The following is an 11,627-nucleotide window of genomic DNA, read 5'->3' as shown; positions in this document are numbered from 1 at the left end:
AATAATTGCCGACTCATTCCGTTAATGTTCTGTTCACTATATTTTTTTTAAAATGTATTTTTACTTTTTATTCAAGGTGGCTGTGGATGTTCTTCCTTATATAGCCTCAACACCGCAATCGCTAACAACAGTTTAGGCTCAAGTCTCCATCACTGAACAGTTCATGACTTAAGTTAAAACTCTAACGATGCTCATACTTAACACACTTAGCACTACTTATAGAAGAGAAACGAGTTATAATGGCGCTATCTGGCGTCACCCAGATGAGGATGGGTTTCCTTTTGAGTCTGGTTCCTCTCAAGGTTTCTTCATCACGCCATCTCCCAGAATGACAAACATATGCTTACCATGAGCTATTGCTCATAGTCTCGGTCATATGTTTGCAGGTCTGGCTTTGACTGTACGCAGTCACCTGATACCACATGAGCCTTTACTGTGCGGCAACTTCCTTAACCAACAGGGGGAAACAAAGGAAGTAAAGCAGTGAAGCAAACGGTCATATCAAAATTTCATATCAAAATGCGTTTAATTTGTTTTTACATTTATCATTAGAGCAAAAAAAGGAACAATTCAATAAATATTAATGCAGACATCAATAAAACACTAGTGAATTTGAAGAAAATAAAACAAGTTTGCCTAATTTTATAGCAACTACACAATTTAACACTTAAATACAAAAGGGGAGACATTAATACTGCCTATGTGAATAGACATGAAAACTGACTAAAGGTCTTAAATTAAAGATAAGAAATGCATAAAGGAAATTTTTTTTTTGTAAAAGATCAAACTCAAAGTGCAACTACTGACCTGCAACGTACGCAGTGGTCTAAAATTTCTGGCTTTAAACTTACTCTCTTTCTGCAGCGCTAAAAGATGACCTGTCCTTCAGTCAGTCACAACATCTTTCACCTCCATCGCTTCTACTGAATGATCTGCATAGTGTAACACCAAGTACAAACAAACAGTCTCGCACTCCGAGGCCGTTCCACTCTCCACAGACAAAACCCACGTTTTTAAATCAAACCACCGTAAACCAGTCATAAACAAATTCCTTTTGCTGCTGGTGAGTCCTGGAATAGATTCTCCATGATGTCTGGTTAATATACAGCTTGATTATTCATCAGAACAGCTAGCCTTATGCAATACCGGTTAGTTATGGGTTAGAATTAAAGCCACGTTTAACTAGCAAGCGACGAGTCACTGAGGTCACTCCCTCCAAGTTCCCTCGTGGGTAAGTTCCAATAAGAAACAGTAATAGCCAAACTGGTGTTATTTCTCTTTAAAGGCATTTTAAATTAGGAATAAAACACACAGGGGTGCATCGTTATAGGAAAAGAATCATCCTGAAGTGTTTTAATCCTCTTATACAACGGCAATTTGACATTATCTAATGAATGCCACATCATTCTTTTTATAGTTAACAACATTTAATGTAACTATAAGGAACGAGATAGATCTCATCACTTGTGTTACAGCAGCTCTACAGTCGTTCCTTCACCAGCCTCTCTTTTTCCCCTCTCTTGAAAACCAAAAAAACGCCACTCTTCGTGTTACTGAGAAATCGCAACACGCAAACTCCTGTTCTAAAAACTTACTGTAGCACTGGAGACCCATTCCACGAATGCTAATAAATGTCTCCTCACCATAACAATACAGCTGTAGTATAATGTTAAGAATACAACAGCTGTGATATAATATTGTAATAAAACCTAGGAGAAGGTGAAGCTACTGTTGGAAGATTGTCCTTCTGTCTTTGATCAAACTCTACTGAACAGCTTGTCGCATGAATTGAAGTTCGAATAATTGTGGTCTTCAGCAAACACGATATCAGAGACACGTATCTTTACGACCCCCGCGTTCCACGCGGAAGACATTACACGAGGACCGCGCGCTTATTTTTGGCAAATCTGTTTAACGGGAGCTCAGAGTAACCCTTCTATCCTGACCCAATCTGTGTGGTGAATTATTTAGTCCTAGCCACAGTGCCAGGGAGTTAGAAAGTGACTCAAATCCTCTTTCTATAAAAAAAAAATAAAACCTCAAAAAATGTGATCTGCTTTTGAAATGGCTAAAGATGGGTTGTAGAAGTGGTGTATCCATGGTGACCGCATGTGCGCAAGAATTTTAGCTGAGCTCAGCTGTAAAGAGAGCGAACATCTGGATAAGCAGCCATGCAAAAAGAGAAATGAATCAAAAGCACAGTGATAAACAGATATTTCTCTTCTGCTCCATGCTATTTTCAGTAAGGAGAGAAGCGAACGTTTCACGCAGTCCAAGATTCGGCTTCCTTCCTCAAACCCACTTCTCTCTCGGTGCTCTTCAGGAGCCGTTTATACGCCTCAACCTGGTGTTCTCTCTTGCTAATCAAATAAAAGAAAGTGAAGATAAGACATGTCTCAGATGTGACAGTTCAACTCTGACGCCAATTCCTCCTCAAATTTTCTGCTGAAGCCCCAAGTTCCTGTTTCGCCTCCCGTCGGGAAGCGCGTTTCTTTCAGGATCCGGAAGCGTGGCCTCCTGTTGGGATAGAGGGAGTGCACTTCCTCTAAAGGGATGCGGTTAGGGGGAATGGGTGAGGCATGGCTTTAGGACAGTTTCCACTTGCTGTCAGGTTACAGGAAGCGGAATGGTTGCATACAGCATTGCAAACCAGGAGAGGAAAGAGTCTCTCCTTCACTGTGCCCGTTTTAAACTTTTTTTTTTCTTTTCTTTTGTTTTTTTTTTTTTTTTTAAACCCCCCCTTGTATGGTTATCCCCTTTCTCCCACTGTTTCTCCACCCGCACGTCCCAGAATGCCTCTCTCTCTTTAGACGAGATCACATGACTGTGCAGCTCTTGGCTTTGTCCTTGCGGAAGTCTGTTGCCACGGCAGCCAGGTCGGGCCTGCCAGGCATGTGTGAGATGCGCTTGGCCGAGCGCACGGATTTGTTGCGTTTGACAGTTTTGCTGTTCTTGTTGACGCAGGCGAGAGTGGCCACGTGGAAAATGTCCCGCACGCTGTTCTCCGACTGCAGCGCTGAACACTCGATGTACGGAGCTGAGATCTGTTTAGCCATCGCGGAACCCTGACAGAGAAAGAGGGAGAGATGTTTATTTTTCCATCCAAATATTTTAGACATTTTACATGAATTTATAAAGACGTTCATCATAGTATGTTTACATTTCCGAGACATAGTACACAAAACAGCGAAACATCCAAATGTGCACGTTATGCTACCAAACATGAAATCTGTTACTACAGGTGACGTAAAATTTTAACATTTTAGTACAGCAGAATGTGGGTTGGGACTTTGCCATGGAAACAATGAAATACACTTATTCGAAATATGCCAATTTTCCTTCACAAAAGGTAGTATTTCACGCATTTTAGCCTAGTCAGTACATATGTTGAAATAAAACTATATTGCCAGCAGGTAAAGCTTTATTCATTCTGATATCGTTGATGTCTGCGTGTTTGATCTCAGATTAACTTTGGCTCATTTACGCCAACCTGACTAAGTTTAACACTCAATTTCACTCACAGCTTTCATCTGATATCTTGAAGTCATAATCTTTAACATCATAATTACTTTCTGAATGACTTTCATTATAAGCCAAAATGACATGATCACGTAATTAAGGACGCAGATAGAAACCCAAGCTACTTAGAGAGAGAAGCACTTTGGGGGGAAAAAGCCTAGATATCTCTTGTATTCTCTTATCTTCACTGCTGCAGTGTTTATAAGTGCAGTTTTAAAAGACATATTTGTGGCAATCGCATGAACACAGCACTTGAAGCTGGTCGTCAGTGTTGGTGCCTCACCTGATCATACGACACTGGCATCTGTCTGTGATTGGACAGCTCCACTAACGTGTTGAGGTCTGTTCTCAGGTCCGACTTGCAGCCGACTAGCAGCATCTTTGTGTTGGGGCAGAACTCCTGGATCTCTCCTTTCCACTAAACACAGGGGGAGAGAACAGAGTAAACCATGAGCTCTATGGAAACCAGCAAATCTATAGATACCCCAAGGAACAGCTTTATAAGCATTTTCCCAGAGCTTCTCTACAATTTTTTCCATTTTATTTCAACCCTCTCTTGCTAGATTCCACATTCTTTTCCATCTCTCAGTAGGGCGCTCTTAAATCCCTCATTGGGTCTATCTCTTGATCTCTCTGCTTTCAGTCTCACAGGTGATCCACATTCCTTTCCCCAACAGAACACAGAACAAACTGGAGTGTGTGTGTGTGTGTGTGTGTGTGTGTCTCTAAACCGGAGGGTTTAATCTCCGATAACGCAATGCTGCAGCATTTATCTCTACTGCGGTCGCCAGGATCCGGTTCACTAGGACACACACAGCCGATTGTTCCCTCAGGAACATGAGCACCTTCCTTGCTCCCTTTCCCATGATCCTTTGGCACTGCCATTTTGCTCAGACCTGGGATCAGTTTCTCCTTCTCGTAACAAAGTTAACCAATACAACTTCAGGATGAAATCAACGACAGATTTCCACCCTCATGACTGAGCAGTGGAATGCCTCAGAACGTCGATTCAATATTCATTAGCTGCCATGCCGACAATAATGCACACGGAACCCAGGAGTCCATTACTTCTCTCGTGCATTAGACTCGTGTTGTGTGTTCGCTGGCTGGGTTGAATGACTAAAACCACACACCGATCCAACCTTCTCCCATTTCTCTCCCAGAGCTCTGAGGGGTTAAAGGAAAGCGGTGTGCTGACTTGTTGACACCGCACATCCTCCACTGACTTGTTTGAGAAAGGTCGCTTCGTTATGTGGGTCTGCTTTCCACATCCCTGCTCCGGGTGTTTTACTGGGATTAGTTGTCCTCTGTTGGATGGGAAGTGGTTTTAAACCGCAGACTCTTTTCGCAGTTCCATACTTTCCCAGCGTCAGGGTGCTTTCTAACATTCCATAACGCTTAGGTTGTGTTCAGGTAAAACAGTGAGTGAAACTAACACACCTCCACCCAGTGTGAAACTTTATGCACCTGAACCAACTAAAAATGTTTACAGACATAATGTTCAGGTTAATGTGACCTAAAGGGAAAATGTTTGGAAAAAAAATAAAAAAAGGAAATAAAATGGTGACCTGTCTCAGTATGTGAACAAGAGCTCTATGCAAACGGTTGTGAATTCAGTATATACTGTTTATACTGTTTAATGTAAACGGTGCACACCTTTTTAAGAACACTGTCCAGCGTCTCTGGGCGGCTGATGTCAAAGCAGATGATGACGGCGTCCGAGTCGGGGTATGACAGCGGCCTGACGTTATCGTAGTATGGTGAGCCTGGAACACAAAGAAGGACATGCAGTTGAGCCAACACGTGTGCACAAACACGCTCGGGAATTAAAACCCGATTAGAGAGAAGTGGGACTGGAGTGCACATGACATTAAGACTGAGGGAGAAAATGCTGCTTTTAAAACGGCCTTGTCCATTATAACCACATGTACTGCAAATACACCACTTTCTTGCTGCACTGTATTTAGCGTACACGATATCCAACATGAAGAAGCTTCAGGTTTATGTTTAATGAAATAACAGAGCGGCACTGAAAACTTTCAGTGAGAATAATATTTAGTGGCTGAGCCCCATTAAAATCCTTTGGGTGCAGGGGTTTTCTGCTTCCCACATGTACAGCTCTCAGCCAAGAATCTGGAGAATTTGGTTTTTGTGTCTGGTGTGACACATGGGAGGTCTGTTCTCAACCCGAACACACACACACACACACACACACACACACACACACACACACACACACACACACACACACACAGGGTGGGGGAAGCAGGCACAAGGAGTGTGATCAATAAGGGGTCTGAAAGGAAAGCTATTTACCTCAGAAGCTCCACCCACAGGATATGGAGACTGATAATCTTTTGTACACTTTTCTGACCACAACCTTCTGGATCTTGAAGGTTGCAATCTGATAGGTTCTCTGCACTTCTGTTTGCTGGTTTCCAGCATGAAACCCTTTTTTTTTTTTTTTTGGAAAACACGGTGACAAAATCATTTTGTTTGAAGTAGTGAGTGGTGAGTAAAGAAGCTAATCTCGCATTTGAGAAAATGATCATTTGTGAGCACGGAGATCATGGCAAAATGTGGAAAGAGGAAAGGAACAAACAAAACTGCAAGCATGTCGCCCCACCAAATATTTTCCCATTGCTGCTCAAAGCCTTTCTAATCTGTGTAAACCCCAGGCAGAGATAAAGAGTCTCCTAGTGTCTACAAACAGGAGTCGGGAAACAGCATTATCAACCTTTGGGTGATCCTCTGAGGAAGAGTACTTTAAAACTTTCCAAACTCTTTGTATGGAGGTTTGGTCTACATTCTTCATTCATATACAACCAATAGGTCTAGGTTTAGACATGTGCCGTGCATTTTTTTTTTTTTTTTTTTTTTTTAATATGTGACCTTTTGACGACTTGCCGGTGTAGAGGAAATCCCTTAGCTCCCAACACTCACTGCATCTCCTCATTAACTCACGTTACAACTAGCCTCAGGACATGTCCTTCTTCTCGCTCTCTCTCACACACACACACACACACACACACACACACACACACACACACACACACACACACACAGATGTAAGCAAGACCATATATATCCATCTTGCTCACACATGGAACCGCTCTCAGTTCTGTGGAATGTCCAGCTGGTCGGTCTGTGTGTGTGTGTGTGTGTGTGTGTGTGTGTGTGTGTGTGTGTGTGTGTGTGTGTGTGTGTGTTTGCAAGAGTATATATAGCTGACCAGGGTGCCGCACACACCTGTGGCAAATCACAGTGAACACATGTATTTCCATTCCAACCCAAGAAGGTTCAAAAGGTTTTAAAGCATCTGAACATCTTTAGGCTTCACATTCTGAAATTCTAATGAAACATGTACGAGAAAAAAAAAAAAAAACGGGGAAAAAATTTGCTGGAACGCCACAATTATGCAGGAGCTGCTCCAATCCGATTTCCGTTCAGGATAACGAGGTATGAATCCTCTCAACGGAAATAAGCGTTCATATGACTCCCCAGCCGCTATTCCCAAGCTTCCCGAGCTTATTTTGACAATGGGCGCTTTGTAGCAACCTTGCGTCTGTGGAATGTAAGGCATGAGGGTCTGGATCAGACTCCTGAGCTGAGAGATGTGAGGAACAGGAACAGGCGAGGTCCTGTCTGCTTACCTTAGATTAGCTTTTTCTGTGTGGATATGTACACACGTCATTATGCCTGCCTACTCTTTTAATGACAGCTTACAAAAACTAAGGAAATGTCTAGCCATTTGATAGCTCTGGGTAGCAGGGCATGTGACATTTGTTTACTTGTGAATGCTTGATCGTATCTAACACCTTTCATTGCGAGGCATGTAAGCAGAAACACTTGGGCCCAAACATGAGATCTCAAGACAGCTGTCTTTTGTCACCTTCCACCTTCTGTAGACAACATGACACTCAACAATCCTTCCCTTCCTTAATAAAACAAGTCCTGTCATAGGGTCTGGAAGTTCAGGTCCATTCAAGGCCCTCATGAGAGACGTCAGCAGGATCAAAGTGTAAATTAAAGTGCCCATTTAAAAACTTCCTCCAACACTCGTCCTAAAAGGCTGCAAGCCAAACTGAGCCATTATAGAGAGAGTGTCAGGCAGCATGCGTGGTCGAGCCAAATGGCTGAGTTTAAAGCCTTAATGAGGACCATACTGCCTGCTTGAGCTCATTATCTGGCCCTCAGATAACACAGAGACAAAAGGCACCTCAGTACATGACCCAGCAGGATGCATGTGTGTGTATTGATTAGTGCTGCTGGCACTCTTCAAAGCCTGGACGTTTAGCCCCTGGTCTTTCTGACTGTAGGGGTTGATGCCCTTCATCAATAAGGGGCTTATTGATAAAGAGAGAAGAAACCCAGGGGGGCAAAGTCAGGAGAGACCGACTGTTAGGCCTGCAGGGGGGCATTCAAAAACACAGGCTGATTTCACACACACAAAAACTCCGTCTTACACGGAGGATGTACAGTTTGGGTGTCACTTGGCCAAGTTCTAATGACAATAACAGACCTGATAGTGGAGGCCTTCGCAAAATTTTGCACAAGCCTGGCCTGAACATGAAATGAACTTAACTTTCGTAAACATACTATTATCAGACAAGCTTACTGATATGAAGGATCACGACTGGCCTCCAAATGGGGAAAGTTTCAGCTGTCTCTTCTCTGCTCTTCTGTCTTTTCTCAAAAGACAAAAAAAATAAAAACACCAAGAAGACAAGCAGAGCCTGACCTACTACACTCCAGATAAACACAAAGACACATAATGAAAATTCGAGTCAAAGAAGGGCAACCAGGCATGAATTGGAATAAATGGTACCAAGAATAAAGCGAGAGCCCAATTCAACCACTTCATTATTATGTACAATCAAGAAATGTCTTATAACGTGACCCAACAAAACTGCAGTCATGAGAACGGCCAGAAGACGACAACACTTAATTTAACGCTGAAAAGCTGTTCTTTATACGGGTCTGCTTAACAATGGATAAAAACGAATGCAAATGACTAATTCGTGTATGAGACCATCTTGTACCACAGAAATCTGAATCTGATTGGTCAGGTGTTGATTCATGTTCTAACAATGTTCTTTGTGCTTTCCAATTTCTCAATAACACGACAAGCTGTGTTTCCTTGTCTTATTAACTTCAGGAGAGAGAGAGAGAGAGAGAGAGAGAGAAGAGAGAGGCTGGTGAGGGAATGACTGCTTATAGATAGCAAGTGATAACAGGACCTAACTTGTTATGCAGAACTATAAAGGGTTAAAATTACGAGTTTGAGACGTGATGTTATGGAAAAATGATAGACTTGCCTTTATCGAGAAGGACGAAAAGCACAATAGGTGAATAGGTTCATGAAGTGCAATTTGTTTGCTGTTCCCTCAATATCGACTCACTAAAGAACGTAAGATTTAAATATACTTTCTCGTCCCGATTTAAACCACGTAATCATTATACAGTCCAGGATTGCGCAATCATGCAACTTGGTACTCTATCATCAACACATTTACAAGTGTGTGTCTGTCACCTATCCTGTCTAACAGTTTTCCTTTCTGGTTCCATCTTTGGCTCTCTCTCACTCTCTGTATTAACACCACTCATGATGTGAAAGGTACAGGTACACTTGGCCTAGACAGAGGCATTAATTAAAGCAAATGCTTAAAGCTAGACCTTGAAAACCACTTATGTACACAAACACACACACACAGAAGTTGTACGGTGAGTCAAACTGCAATCCTGCAGAAATTACCCAGAGCATTTCATGCCAAATTCCAGTCTTTCCTTCGTTGGAAGGGAAACAGATCGGCAGGAACGAGGTAATTGCTTACAGACCATGGGATCCAGCACACTACCCTAACCTACACACAGACACGAGCGCCTCCCAGGTAGCTCGACGTTACCACGAATAAATCAACACACTCCTGGAACGCAGTATCTGATGCTGCGCTAAATAAAAAAGTCCCATTATCACTGCTTTGTGGATTTAGGGGGCAAGCTGAAGCGATTCTCAGGAGACGGTGCGGCTCTTTCGGGTCTTTTCACACGAGCTCAGAAGTGATGGTGCTGCGGTTTCACTCTCCACACCCCCTAATGAGCGTGTCAGCACGATTTCTCAGCGTTTCCACAAAAGGGCGTGGAGGGGTTGCGTGTGTTGTGTGTTGTGTGTTAGCACAGGCGCAGGATCAGCTGTTCCTGCTTTTGTGTAACGGACAGTACTAAAAACGTCCAAGAAGCTCTTCTTAGAAATACACACTTGATGATAAAGTAAACGCACCATTACAGTGTTTATAACAACAATCCTGTAACCCCAAATGATTTATGATTTAAAGTGACTAAAGTCTTAAGATTTTTACTTGTTGTAGTGTATGAGGTGATCACGATAAAATCTCAGCTGAATTCTACAACAGATTATATGATCAAGATTCTCTAACGATTAAAGAAAACGACTACATCATTAATAATCACAAAAGCTCTTCAAAGTGATTTGAGGTGATAAGACTATGTTTCTGTTCGTTACTATTTTTTTTTTACGTTATGCATTGTAGTCGTAGCAGACTGAGACTTTAAATTAGACATTAAATGTGTCTCACACCACCAGAGCTTTGTCATCAACCATCTTTGATTACGATGGCACTAAATCAGCTGTAGGTGAGCTCGTCACATTTTGCATCTTAACTCACGACCAAAGAAATTCTTCTCCGATGCATGCTACAGCGTCGAGTGCCAGGATTCACACCACCAAGTGACAAGTCCAGACATGCTGAGCTTATCAGGTCATCAGGGTCAGTCCCTAAATGCTTCACGTCCTCATACAAAGATACCTTGAAACGAACAAATAAACCAGACTTCCCATGATAACCAAGTGATGAATAAATAAACACTAACGGGGTGAGTTCGAGAAAGGTGAAGGGACGCCAGTAGGTAAGAAGTCTCTGATTTGCATGAAGCTAACAGGTGACAGTCATATAATCAGCTTCTTTAATATGAAAATGAGAAACTGCAGCTTAAAATGAACCAGCTGCTATGTGTTCACTGTTAACTGTATAAACAGGTTAGTACTACTCATTTAATGCGGAGAGGAAACAAACAGCCTCCGATGAGTACAGTGCTGCTTGATTAAGGCAACCTGACTGATGTTGTTTTTAATATTGGCACCCCTTTTTTCTGGAATGTTCCTTTAAATGTTTTAAGGAGTGAGAGCTGTAAGCACACAAGCTCTGAACAACTGAAAATCATTTTAAAATAGTTAAGTTGGTCATTCATGGACATTATTATTACTATTCTGTGTGTGTGTGTGTGTGTGTGTGTGTGTGTGTGTGTGTGTGTGTGTGTGTGAGATTCAGATGACATGCTAACAGGTGAACTCTTACCTGAGGTGTCCCACAGACTGAGCTCAATCCTCTGAGTGTCAATCTCAAAACTCGCTGTGTAATTCTCAAACACGGTGGGCACATAGTTCTACACATGAAGAAAGAGTATTAACGATAAAAAAAACACTGTTTTATACCATTTTAAACCGAAAAACTTTCCAGCAAATGTGTAAAAAAAAAAAAAAGCTCTTTATTTACTCACCTCAGGGAAACAGTCCTTAGCAAAAACATGAAGTAAAGCTGTCTTCCCACACTGACTGTCTCCCACCACCACTATCTTACATTTAACGTTCTGACTCGCGTCCATTCCGGGCTGAAAGGACGACTTCTGGCACGACCTTCTTTCCTTCATTTGTTAATTTTATTTATAAAACAGAAAATCCGTACAGGCGCCTCTGAGCTTGGGAATGCGAGACTCTCCACGACCTTCCTCTTCTCACTGAAACTCTACTCTGAACACGCGCGCGCGCCGACTGGCTTTTTATAAGCGGCTCCCAACCAACCACAGAGCCTGGAGCAGGGTTCTGGCCACGCCCCCTCCCCCTCCCTTTTTCTACCGCATGCTGCGCGTGGATGGAGGTGTTTTCACGACAGCACAAAAGTGATGCCAAGTATGGAAAGCCAAAAGTGACAAACACGTGTAACATTTTCTTAACGCTTTCTTGGTTATAATTCAGGTTTATTTCTTCCACAAGTTCTTTGATTCTGATTTTGATACTGCTATTTAGCTCA

At 42.4% G+C, this 11,627-nt stretch overlaps 1 protein-coding gene across 1 annotated transcript; it reads right to left on the bottom strand.

Moving 5' to 3' along the window:
- Positions 1 to 507: 507 nt before the first annotated feature.
- Positions 508 to 11,357, bottom strand: rnd3a (Rho family GTPase 3a). The gene is made up of 5 exons (XM_026947804.3): positions 11,098 to 11,357; positions 10,896 to 10,983; positions 5,176 to 5,285; positions 3,803 to 3,937; positions 508 to 3,065 (listed from the first exon to the last, which is right to left on the bottom strand). The coding sequence occupies exons 1-5, from the start codon at positions 11,245 to 11,247 to the stop codon at positions 2,817 to 2,819; spliced, it is 732 nt and encodes a 243-aa protein (XP_026803605.1). The 5' UTR covers positions 11,248 to 11,357; the 3' UTR covers positions 508 to 2,816.
- Between the last annotated feature and the right edge of the window lie 270 nt (positions 11,358 to 11,627).

Source organism: Pangasianodon hypophthalmus, chromosome 25, assembly GCF_027358585.1.
Source record: "Pangasianodon hypophthalmus isolate fPanHyp1 chromosome 25, fPanHyp1.pri, whole genome shotgun sequence".
Lineage (NCBI taxonomy): Eukaryota > Metazoa > Chordata > Actinopteri > Siluriformes > Pangasiidae > Pangasianodon > Pangasianodon hypophthalmus.
This window is presented reverse-complemented; position numbering and strand designations above follow the sequence as displayed.